General features: G+C 48.7%; 1 protein-coding gene across 1 annotated transcript; it reads right to left on the bottom strand.

Moving 5' to 3' along the window:
* Positions 1–4,441: 4,441 nt before the first annotated feature.
* LOC120866202 (serine protease inhibitor Kazal-type 4-like) lies at positions 4,442–11,176 on the bottom strand. The gene is made up of 4 exons (XM_040243765.1): positions 11,067–11,176; positions 7,057–7,097; positions 6,134–6,246; positions 4,442–4,581 (listed from the first exon to the last, which is right to left on the bottom strand). Exons 1-4 carry the CDS (start codon positions 11,125–11,127, stop codon positions 4,536–4,538), a joined length of 261 nt encoding a protein of 86 aa, XP_040099699.1. The 5' UTR covers positions 11,128–11,176; the 3' UTR covers positions 4,442–4,535.
* Between the last annotated feature and the right edge of the window lie 1,085 nt (positions 11,177–12,261).

Genomic DNA, 12,261 nt, shown 5'->3' with positions numbered 1-12,261 from the left:
AGATGACCATTATATCTACTACTGCAGGCAGGAATCCCTTAGAAGAAATGGAGTAGCCATCATGGTCAACAAAAGAGTCCAAAATGCAGTACTTGGATGCAATCTCAAAAACGACAGAATGATTGTTCGTCTCCAAGGCAAACCATTCAATATCACAGTTATCCAAGTCTATGCCCCAACCAGTAACACTGAAGAAGCTGAAGTTGAACGGTGCTGTGAAGACCTACAAGACCTTTTAGAACTAACTCCCACAAAAGATATCCTTTTCATCATAGGGGACTGGAATGCAAAAGTAGGACATCAAGAAACACCTGGAGTAACAGGCAAATTTGGCCTTGGAATGCGGAATGAAGCAGGGCAAAGACTAATAGAGTTTTGCCAAGAAAATGCACTGGTCATAGCAAACACCCTCTTCCAACAACACAAGAGAAGACTCTACACATGGACATCACCAGATGGTCAACACCGAAATCAGATTGATTATATTCTTTGCAGCCAAAGCTGGAGAAACTCTATACAGTCAACAAAAACAAGACCAGGAGCTGACTGTGGCTCAGCTCATGAACTCCTTATTGCCAAATTCAGACTTAAATTGAAGAAAGTAGGGAAAAACACTAGACCATTCAGGTATGATCTAAATCAAATCCCTTATGATTATACAGTGGAAGTGAGAAATAGATTTAAGGGTGATAGGCAGAGTGCCTGATGAACTATGGATGGAGGTTCGTGACATTGTACAGGAGACAGGGATCAAGACCATCCCCATGGAAAAGAAATGCAAAAAAAGTAAAACGGCTGTCTGAGGAGGCCTTACAAATAGCTGTGAAAAGAAGAGAAGCGAAAAGCCAAGGAGAAAAGGAAAGATATAAGCATCTGAATGCAGAGTTCCAGAGAATAGCAAAAAGAGATAAGAAAGCCCTCCTCAGCAATCAATACAAAGAAATAGAGGAAAACAACAGAATGGGAAGGACTGGAGATCTCTTCAAGAAAATTAGAGATACCAAGGGAACATTTCATGCAAAGATGGGCTCAATAAAGGACAAATGGTATGGACCTAACAGAAGCAGAAGATATTAAGAAGAGGTGGCAAGAATACACAGAAGAACTGTACAAAAAAGATCTTCATGACCAAGATATTCACGATGGTGTGATCACTCACCTAGAGCCAGACATCCTGGAATGTGAAGTGAAGTGGGCCTTAGAAAGCATCACTACAAACAAAGCTAGTGGAGGTGATGGAATTCCAGTTGAGCTATTTTTCAAATCCTGAAAGATGATGCTGTGAAAGTGCTGCAATATGCCAGCAAGTTTGGAAAACTCAGCAGTGGGCACAGGACTGGAAAAGGTCAGTTTTCATTCCAATCCCAAAGAAAGGTAATGCCAAAGAATGCTCAAACTACCGCACAATTGCACTCATCTCACATGCTAGTAAAGTAATGCTGAAAATTCTCCAAGCCAGACTTCAGCAATACGTGAACCATGAACTTCCAGATGTTCAAGCTTGTTTTAGAAAAGGCAGAGGAACCAGAGATCAAATTGCCAACATCTGCTGGATCATGGAAAAAGCAAGAGAGTTCCAGAAAAACATCTATTCTGCTTTATTGACTATGCCAAAGCCTTTGACTGTGTGGATCACAATAAACTGTGGAAAATTCTGAAAGAGATGGGAATACCAGAGCACCGGACCTGCCTCTTGAGAAACCTATATGCAGGTCAGGAAGCAACAGTTAGAACTGGACATGGAACAACAGACTGGTTCCAAATAGGAAAAGGAGTACATCAAGGCTGTATATTGTCACCCTGCTTATTTAACTTATATGCAGAATACATCATGAGAAACGCTGGGCTGGAAGAAACACAAGCTGGAATCAAGATTGCCGGGAGAAATATCAATAACCTCAGATATGCAGATGACACCACCCTTATGGCAGAAAGTGAAGAGGAACTCAAAAGCCTCTTGATGAAAGTGAAAGAGGAGAGTGAAAAAGTTGGCTTAAAGCTCAACATTCAGAAAACGAAGATCATGGCCTCTGGTCCCATCACTTCATGGGAAATAAATGGGGAAACAGTGGAAACAGTGTCAGACTTTATTTTGGGGGGCTCCAAAATCACTGCAGATGGTGACTGCGGCCATGAAATTAAAAGACGCTTACTCCTTGGAAGGAAAGTTATGACCAACCTAGATGGCACATTGAAAAACAGAGACATTACTTTGCCAACAAAGGTCCATCTAGTCAAGGCTATGGTTTTTCCAGTGGTCATGTATGGATGTGAGAGTTGGACTGTGAAGAAGGCTGAGTGCCGAAGAACTGATGCTTTTGAACTGTGGTGTTGGAGAAGACTCTTGAGAGTCCCTTGGACTGCAAGGAGATCCAACCAGTCCATTCTAAAGGAAATCAGCCCTAGGATTTCTTTGGAAGGAATGATGCTAAAGCTGAAACTCCAGTACTTTGGCCACCTCATGCGAAGAGTTGACTCATTGGCAAAGACTCTGATGCTGGGAGGGATTGGGGGCAGGAGGAGAAGGGGACGACCGAGGATGAGATAGCTGGATGGCATCACTGACTCAATGGACATGAGTCTGAGTGAACTCCGGGAGTTGGTGATGGACAGGGAGGCCTGGCGTGCTGCGATTCATGGGGTCACAAAGAGTCAAACATGACTGAGCGACTGAACTGAACTGAACTGAAAGCGGGGAGTTAGGTCTTTCTGTGTGATGTCCTGGCACATTGCTTAACCTTTGTGATTCCTCATCCTGTGAGTGGAAACCTAAGGGAGGAGAGGGTCACTAGGGAGAAGCTTGGCTGAGATCCATCACCTGAGTGTAAGAGGGGCTTCCCACTTAGGGTAGAGACTTACATGTCACTTAGGGTAGAGACTTACAGTATCCACTCTCTTCCTACACTGAGGGAACTAATTTTCAGCTTAGCACATGGCCAACCAGAGAAAATAGTATTTCCCAGTCTTTTTTGCACTAGTATGGCCAAGAGGGTACATTTGACCCAGTGGGTTGTAGACAGTGTGTGCATCTTTTTTTTTTTTTCTTAATGATGTTTTGGCTGCACCACTTGACATGAGGGATCTTATTTTGCCAACCAGGGGTCAAACCTGCTCTGCCTGCTTTGGAAGTGTGGAGTCTTAACCACTGGACCACCAGGGAAGTCCCCAGCATGCATCTTATGGGAAGCATCGTCAGAGGCATAGAGTGCCCTTCCCCACCTCTCCAGCCTGTGTGTAGACATGATTACTGGAATTGGAGCAGTGGGGTGGAAACTGATACGGATGGCAGAGTAACAGTATACAAGCAACATGAAATCAGCATACTACCTAGGTCTGTGTGTGAGAGAAAACTCTCTGTTGAAACCACTGTTATTTTGGCTTTTTGGTCTGTCACAGCCAAACTTCATCCTATACCATCCCTGTGCAGGTAGGAAATGAGTTTATGTTACCAGCAGTAGAAGGACCTTACAGATGGCCTCTTGGGGCCCCGGCCCCTGCAGACCGATCAACAATTCCTGCCTAGGTGCCCATTTTAGTGGTCCAGGAATTGATGGGTCCCGTCTTCCCTGCCCCCACTCTCCTCGCAGTGTGGATTTCCCACTGAGCGTTTCCTGCTCTTGCCGCCTACCCTAGAGCAGGAATCAGGTTCTGTGTGATGCTACTCCTGCTTGACCAAGCCCCTTTCGACCCTTCTTCCACCACCACCACCTCTACCAGAGGCTCCTCCTATAAGCTTTGGCCAAGAGAGTGGGGGTACCTGACATGTCCCACTGGCTGGGATCTGTCTATGGTGGATTCCTGAAAGCTGCTTGTCCCTGTGAGCCCTGTGTGCAGTGTGTCCAGTGTCAACATATTTAACAACCAGTCAGAGTGGGTGTTGACCAAGAGAGCAGACAGGGTCTGGAAGTCCTCTTGCTGTGGGTGGTCAGGGAGCAGGAGGACACTCCAGGGCTTGGGGAGCATCTGTTGTCATCAGTTATAGACCTAGATCAATACTGTAATAAGCAGTCAGGTGTATGGTGAACACCACCTGAATGTCAGCCATGGTAGTGTTGACATGTGTGGGTCGGTATGTATGTGTGTGAGTAAGATTCGGGGTGCTGGTATAGCCCAGGGAGAAAGCTGTGAGGGGTGTAGGAGCCTCTCAAAGGCTGAGGCTGGGCCTTGCAGTGGCAGAGAGTACAGATTTCAGTTAGGTTCTTGACCTAAGTGACAGGCCAGAGTGGGCTCACAGGAGCACTGTACACCGTCCTGACCCCCTCAAGAAGGCAGAAGATACCTGGGACTTCCAGGGGAACATGTGACAAGGTTGAGGAGCATCAGAGATAGAGAGGACATCAGATTCAGAGTAGGGAAGACAGGATCCGCCTTCCCAGAATCCCCAGAATTCCGCCTCCCCAGAATCCCCCAAAACACTCCCCCAAAACACTGAGCCATTGGCTGGGTTGAACTGAATCTTTATTTCATGTCTCATCCTGCACACCCACCACGGTTCTCTAGCCTGAAGCTTCACGGCTTAAGAGGCTCTGGAGGGGTCAGCATTTCCCATTCTTCAGGATCTGGATGTCCTGTCTGTTTTTTCTAGGGTCACAGCAGACGAGAATGAGGTCAGCTCCTCAGGACGCGTAACATACCCTTCAGGAACCCCGGCCCGGTCTGTCCCGACTCCCTGCTGAGCTCTGCCCACTCAGTGTACAGTGCAGGGGAGATCCCAGGTCTCCCTGGGCATATCCTTCTACTGTTTCTCACTCTGTAAACCCTCCCCCTGGGAGGTTTCAGCTGCCTGGGCTTTCAACCAACTCTACGTGCTGCTGACTGCATATCTTGTCTGGCCTGGACCTCTGTCTTCAACTTCAGGCCTGTTCATGCAATTGTTGACTGTGTATCACCTCTGGGATGTCCCAGAGGCTCCACTGTCCACAAACATCATTGCCCCACAAGCCTGCTGCACACCCCCAGCCCCCACCAACATAGCATCCCCAGCTGCCCCAGCCTACAAGTTAGAAACCAGCATGTTGCTCTTGCTTCCTTCCTGCCCACCACCCACCCTGACCCCTCACATCCAATCTCACAGCCTGTGGGTTCTACTCCCAATGGTAGCATGAGTCTTTAATTATCATGATCTTTTTCTAAGTTAGGACAGTGTCCTTGCTGCTCTCCTGCCCATCTCTCTAGAGTGTTGCAACTGTCAGCAACTTCTCTTCTGTGATCTCACTTAGTGCTGGACAGCACAAGATCTTATGAATGAAGTGCGTTAGTCGCTCAGTCGTGTCTGACTCTTTGCAACCCCACGGACTGTAGCTGGCCAGGATGCTTTGTCCATGGGATTCTCAAGGCAAGAATATTGGAGTAGTTTGCTGCTGCCTTCTCCAATGAATGAAGAAATGAAACCAAATAGGAGATCTGATGACCAAGGTCATGTTCTGGCCTTCTCACTCTAGACTCATTTCTTATCTCTTCTATACTCTAGCGTATCCAACTTCTTATTTTTCCTCCAATATAAACTTTCTTCTAGATCTTTCCAAACTCATTTTTCTACTTGGAATTACCTTTCCTTGTTTATTCTTTCTCCAACCTAGTTCCTACTTATCCCTCAGGGGCAAGCTGAGATGTCCCTTGTCCTAGGAAGTCTTCCCTGCCCTTGGCCTGGCACCCACAGTACCCTGTGCACCCCCATCTGAGCCTTTAGCATTCTGTGCTGCGATTGGCTGAATGTCAGCTTGGCTTCTGCCTTAGACTGACCATTGCCCCCAGGAGCTGGTAATGCTGTCTAGCTTTTTATATCCTATTGTATCCCCAGTGCCTAGAGCAGAATAAGTGTTCAATAAATAATTGTTGGCTGGAGGAATAAATGAACAAGTGAGGTCACCTAGTCAGGGGGCAGAACAAGGAAAAGGACCCAGGGTTTCCGCCCTTACCCCAATGCCCCACTAGTGGGCTTTCTGCTTGGAACCACGTGCCTTCTTTTGATTTTACTTGCACTCATTCTGTTACGAGCAAATGTTGGAGGACTTGTCCCAGGCCAAGCATGAGTAAAGGAGGAGACAAGTCAGGTCCTGCTCCTTTCATACTCGCATGCACCACAGATGGAGCCCACCCAAGATAGCCCAGGGGAATGCAGGGGTGGACTTACATCCGAGCCAAGCAGAGCTTGCATTCACTCTCATACGTGACCCCATCAGTGCCACAGACCGGGTCATATGTCTGGGGGCAGGCTGGAGACTCTGCCATGTGTTCACAGATGGGCTGTGGGAGAGAGAAACACTCAGGGATTCGGAGGCAGGAAGTACCAAGGGGTTCTGCTTGGAACAGGGCTGAGGGGGCTCCAGGGAGGAGCCAGATTCAAGAAGGCCCCAGTATGGGTCCAAAGAACATGAAACCAAGCATGCAGGGCCCCATGGCATGCTTGCTTGTGTGTGTATGTGTGTGTGTGCCTGATCATGTGTGCCTGTGGCTGTGTGCATAAGGATGTACCTGTATCTGCTGAGCCCAAGTATGCAGGCTGCCAGGTGAATACCTGTCTTCATGGGCTCACAACTCTTCACAGGGTCTAACAGAAATTCTGGTCTTATTGAGGACCTGAGAAGAGAACCAGCCATCATTCCTAGGAAGCCTGCCTCCCTGGAGGCTCCTGAACTCACCCTGGCCTGCATGACTATCAGGCCCCCGGTATGAGGAGGCTGGAGGCCTAATTGAGGCTCTGTCTAAAAGGGTTTCAGGCCAGCCCTGAGGGTCAGGACTAGGATGGGGGCCTGGGTAGGGGTGGGGAGTGAGGGGGGCAGTGCTGTGCAGCAGTGAAGGCCCCAGGCCTGAGAGACGTGCATTCTGCACTGATTAGCTGTGTAGACTTTGGCTGGGCCTGCTCAGCCTGGAAGAGCTAAGCTAGGGAGCATGCAGCCTCAGGAGGCCGCCCTGGCCACTGTGGCACCATTGAAGGTGTCTGAGAAGGAGCGTAAAGAAGAAAATCCCTTGTCTCCCAGTATGAATGAGAGGGCTCCCCTTTGAGAAGGAAGGCCGGGACAGCAGCCCTGAGGCCAGAAAGAGCAGCTGCCTTACCATTCTCCAGAAAACCAACTTTTCTGCCGACACGGACACCTCTGAAAGGCAAAGAAGCAAGAATTAGGGTATGTTGGCTCTAGGCCCCAGGTACCAGAGTCTGAGGACACTTTCTTCAGGGACCTATCCCAGCCACCACCCAGTCTGGAATTCCTCAGCGAAAGGTAGTGAGTGAGTCACAGACAGGGCTCCCAGAAAGCTCACATGACATTGTCAGAACTGGGACAGAAAGCCTAGAATTAGGGAGATTAAAGTCTAGTCTGTTTCTCATTAGTAAGATCCCAATGGGCTTGTCCGAGGACCATAACTACTGAAGCCCGTGCACCCTAGAGTCTGCAAGCTGATGCTAATGAGCTCCGCACCTAGAGCCTGTGCTCTGCAACAAGAGAAGCTACTGCAACAAGAAGCCTGCCCACCACAACGAAGGGTGGCCTCCCTAGAGAAAACCCACGCACAGCAATGAAAACCCAGCACAGCCAAAAATAAATTAACCGAAGGACAAATATTGAAAAGAAGAAAAAGAAAATAATTCAGTTACTATGTACCAGGCCTTGATAATACATGATCTTGACTACTGTTCAGAGCTTTCTCACTGCTGTGGAACAGGGAGGAGAGGAGGCCGAGGTCTATGACCTGGATCCCACCACAGGACTGAGGCACACATTTCCTCAGCTGCCAAGAGCATGGGCTGCTCACAGTGAGTGCTTTCCTAGGAATTACCCTCAGAGAATGGAGCTGCCTTGCCCAAAGTGGCCTTCCTACCCAGGAACAACCCACATCCAATGTCAGGGTGATTTGGGTACAATGGTCTGAAGTCCTCGTCTCAGAACAATGCTCCAGGGCCACCCCAGGTCCTCTGCAGGGCAGTCACTGTCCCTCTCCCCTCCCAGGTGTTCCCCCCCCCCCCCACACACACACCGAGCACTCTCCAGCAGACTACACACAGATCCCAGAGTCTGCTTCCCGGAGAACTCGGCCAATCTGTGAAAAAGGTTCATAGGTAAGGCAACACAGTTTGTTAAGGGCAGAGCTGGGATTTTCCCATGGCTCTATCACTCCACACATGCAGTTGTGCCCCACAGCCCTTTGAGGTCTGGATGAACTGTTTACAAGACCTCAGCAAATTTCGATGTGACTGGTGAGCGTGACGGGTGGAGGAGGGAATGGAATGGAGCTGGATCTAAGGCCACAGGTGTAGGGAAAGAGTCTATAAAAACTCAAGAAGGGCAGGCTGCTTCCTGAAGTCTCTAAAGGGCTGTCCTGAGGCCCAAGGAGAGAGAACTCTTCTTAACTTCACAAGGCAGAGCCCATCTGCACTAAGAGGCTGCAAAGAGGCAGGTGTGGATTCCAGAATGTTCTCTCAATGGGAGCTGTGCATTAATGAAAGAAGCTGTCTCCAGAAGTGGAGAGTTCTCCATCCCTGGAGGTGGGTGACCATCCCTTGGTTTTAGGTTTTTCTGGAGATGCTATTACAAGAGATTTTCAAGGTGGAGAGGAAGAAGGGAACCAAGATTGACCACTGGTACACTGTTTAGGCATCAACATCCAAATCCAGTCTTGTCATCACACTGCTCAAAAGCCTCCAGGTCATAATTACCCAATCTGGAAATTGTCCAAATGTCCTCCAACAGGTGAGTGAATGAACCCTGATATACACATACAGTGTGACTCAACTCAACAGTAAAAACAAAGCAATAACTGATAACATGCAACAACATGGCTGAATCTCAACAACTCGCTGAGCCAAAGAAGCCAGACACAAAAGACAGCATCCTGTATGGTTTCATCTGTGCGACATTCTAGAGGAGGCAAACTAATCTATGGTGGAAAAATGTCAGAGCCAGGGTTGCCTCTGGGGTGGGAGTGGGGTGGGGGCAGGGATGAACTGGCATGAGGGAAATTTCTGGAGTGATGGAAATGTTCTGTTTGTTGATAGGGGTCTGGGTTACACAGGTATATGCCTCATCAAAACTCATTGAATAGGATTTGCTGAGTGATAAGATGTGTGCATTTCATGGTATGTAATTGTTGGTGGGGGAAAGCATTAAAAAAAATGAATAAAGCCCTTCCAGGGCTCCGTGTCATGACCACTAAGACTCTTCATCTTATGTTGCGGGCACTGTGTGAGATGATCCCAAACTTCCCCTGGGCCACTTCCTCATCCACCTCCTGTTCTGTCCCTCTGCCCCCGCCATTCCTCTCTGCTCACTCTTCTGAAACAGGCTCTCTCAGCTTATGCTGGTCCCTCTGTGGTGTCAGTTTCTTTCTGGATGATGTGGGAAGTTGCATTTACCCCCAACTGCCCTTGACCTTGGCCCAAGTTTCCTTCTCCCTTCCTCATAGCCCAGGCAGGAATCTGAAATGGGCAAAAGGACTCCCTTTAGGGCAGCCTCTTCAGTGTTCCCAACAACAGAACTGCTCAGGGAACTGATGCCAGGCTGGGAGTAACCTGGCTGTTGCTGGGCCAGAGTCTCCAGATCCATTCTCTATTGCTTCAGTCTCTAGCCTATGTCCCCAGCCAGGGAAGTGGTTGTGAGACTGACTCTGATGTCAGTGTTCCTGATGTTCTGCTCAGACCCACCCTGTAACATCATGACTTTGTCTGGGTATGTCCTAAGGAGTCTCCCTGCTTCTCCTTTGACTCTGTTCTCAGGGTAGCAACCTGAGCAATCCTTTTAACATGTGACCCTGCTCATCACCCTTTAGTACCTCCCACTTCACTCACAGGAAAATCCAAGTTCTTACATTGACTTTCAAGGCTTTATCCATTACAGTTCACAGTTGCCTGTATCATCTCATCTCCTGTCTCTCTGCACCTTGCCCTCTCTGCACCTTGCCCTCTCTGCACCTCACTCCTTTCGAGTCCCACTGGCTTCCTTGCCATACTCCACATATTCCACACATGCTTCTACCTCAGGGCCTTTGCACTGCCTCTTGCCTCTGCCTGGAAACCACTTCTCTCAGATATACCCATGGCTCACACCTCCACCTCCTTCAAGTATTGCTCAGACATCAGCCTCTCAGAGAGAAGTCCCCTGCATTAACATTTCAACCCCCTCTCAATCCCTATCACGCTGCCCAATATTTTTTTTCTTAGCCTTTATCACCATCTAAATACTGTTTAATATATATTGTTTAACATACATTGCACCTATCTTATTGGTTGTTGATTCTCCCCGTCCTACCCCATTAAACTTAATATCTATCAGGGCAGCTCTTTTTCTGTTTTGCTTGCTGATAAGTTTTAAGGGCCCAGAACAAGGCCTGATACCCAGCAGAAGTGAGACTGCAGAGGTACCCAGCCTCTGAGCAGGCCCCACTCCAGCAGCATGTGTTCAGCCCAGAGCGAGGGCTCCCTTGTGCTCACATGACTGCCTCAGCCCCACAGCCACAGCCTATCAGAGTAGATGAGAGCCCAGACGACCTGGCCAGGCTTCCTTCAGCACCCAGCACCCTGCAGCCAGTAGACTTGTCAATCTCCCTAGAGACAGGCTGTCTCCCTCTGCCTCCCCAATCTCTAGCCTAGTAGCTGCTCAGGGTCGCTTTGAACTAGAACAACCTCCTATGTCACAACTGGAGAAACAGAGGTCCCAAGTGAGGAGGGGTGTGTGTCTGTGTGTGCTTAGTTGCTCAGTTATGTCCAACTCTTTGCAATTTTATGGGCTGTAGCCCTCCAGGCTCCTCTGTCCATGGGAGTCTCCCATCAAGAATACTGGAGTGGGTTGCCATGCCCTCCTCCAGGAGACCTTCCCAATCCAGGGATGGAACCCAGGTTTCCCATATTGCAAGTGGATTCTTTACCATCTGAGCCATGAGGGGAGAGGACTTTCGCAATCCTGAGCCAGAGGTAAGATTGGAACTCGGGTTTCTTTTCTCCTAGCCCAGGGTGCAGAAAGAAGGTTTATGCAGAAAGCCAAGGCCTCACAAGGTGACCCAAGTCCTGCCTCTGCCCTACTCCAAGCTCACCTACCAACACCAAGCCACAGAGAATCCAGGCTCTGTCTACTCACCCCTGTCCACAAGGAAGAGAACAGCCAAGGCCAGGGCAACTATCCACAGGCGGGCAGCCATGCTGATCCTGGGCTGTGTGGCCTGAGGGAGCTGGGGCCTGGGCCAGGGATTGATGGGGGCCTGTTTATAGTGCCGATCCCCACCCTTATCTTATCTGAGGCCAGGTGGAGAGCTGGAGGTGTCACCCGGAGGTAATCTGTACTCTGGCATCAAGAAAGGGTTTGTTTTCTGCAGAGACGCTGAGCTCCAAGTGGCCTGGGGCAGGGGTTGGGCTATTGATGGTGGATTTTAGAAGTGAGAAAAAGTTTGGACTTGCAAAGCTGACTATAGTCTGAGGCAAGAGGGAGAGGAAAATTGAAATAGAGGAAAACAGAGAGACTAATTCAGAAATACTGAAAGAGAGAGAGATCAAAATGAAAACAAAAAGCTGCAACTTTGGGACTTTCCAAAGTGGTCCAGTGGCTGAGACTCCGAGTGCCCAATGCAGCGGGCCTAGGTTCCATCCCTGGTCTTGGAATTAAGACCCCACGTGCCACAGGGCAGCTAAGTCTATGTGTCACAATGAGAGAAGTGCTGCAATGAAGACTCAGAACAGCCAAAAAAAAAAAAAATTTCATTTGTTTAAAAAACAAAAAAAGAGAATGAAAAATCCTCAGGACTTCCCTGGAGGTCCAGTGGCTAAATGTCTGTATTCCCAGTGCAGGGGGTCCAGGTTCAATCCCTGGTCAAGAACTAGGTCCCATATGTCTAAACTAAAGATCCTGTATGCCCCAACGAAGACTGAAGATCCCGATGGCTGCAACTAAAACGCGTTGCAGTCAAATAAATAAGTTGTGAAAGTCTCTCAGTCGTGTGTGACTCTTTGTGACCCCATGGACTATACAGTTCATGGAATTCTCCAGGCCAGAATACTGGAGTGGGTAGCCTTTCCTTTCTCCAGGAGATCTTCCCAACCCAGAGATTGAACCCAGGTCTCCCACATTGCAGGTGGATTCTTTACCAGCTGAGCCACCAGGGAAGCCCAAGAATCCTGGAGTGGGTAGCCTATCCCTTCTCCAGAGGATCTTCCTGACACAGGGATTGAACTGAGATCTCCTTCATTGCAGGCGGATTCTTTACCAACTGAGCTATCAGGGAAGCTAAATGAATAAGTTAATTAATGAAAAAAAAAGCAGCAACTGGAAGTTGGTCAGA

Source organism: Oryx dammah, unplaced genomic scaffold (assembly GCF_014754425.2).
Source record: "Oryx dammah isolate SB20612 unplaced genomic scaffold, SCBI_Odam_1.1 HiC_scaffold_1, whole genome shotgun sequence".
NCBI classification, from domain to species: domain Eukaryota; kingdom Metazoa; phylum Chordata; class Mammalia; order Artiodactyla; family Bovidae; genus Oryx; species Oryx dammah.
Note: the sequence above shows the minus strand (reverse complement) of the source record. Positions and strands in the feature narration are given on the sequence as shown.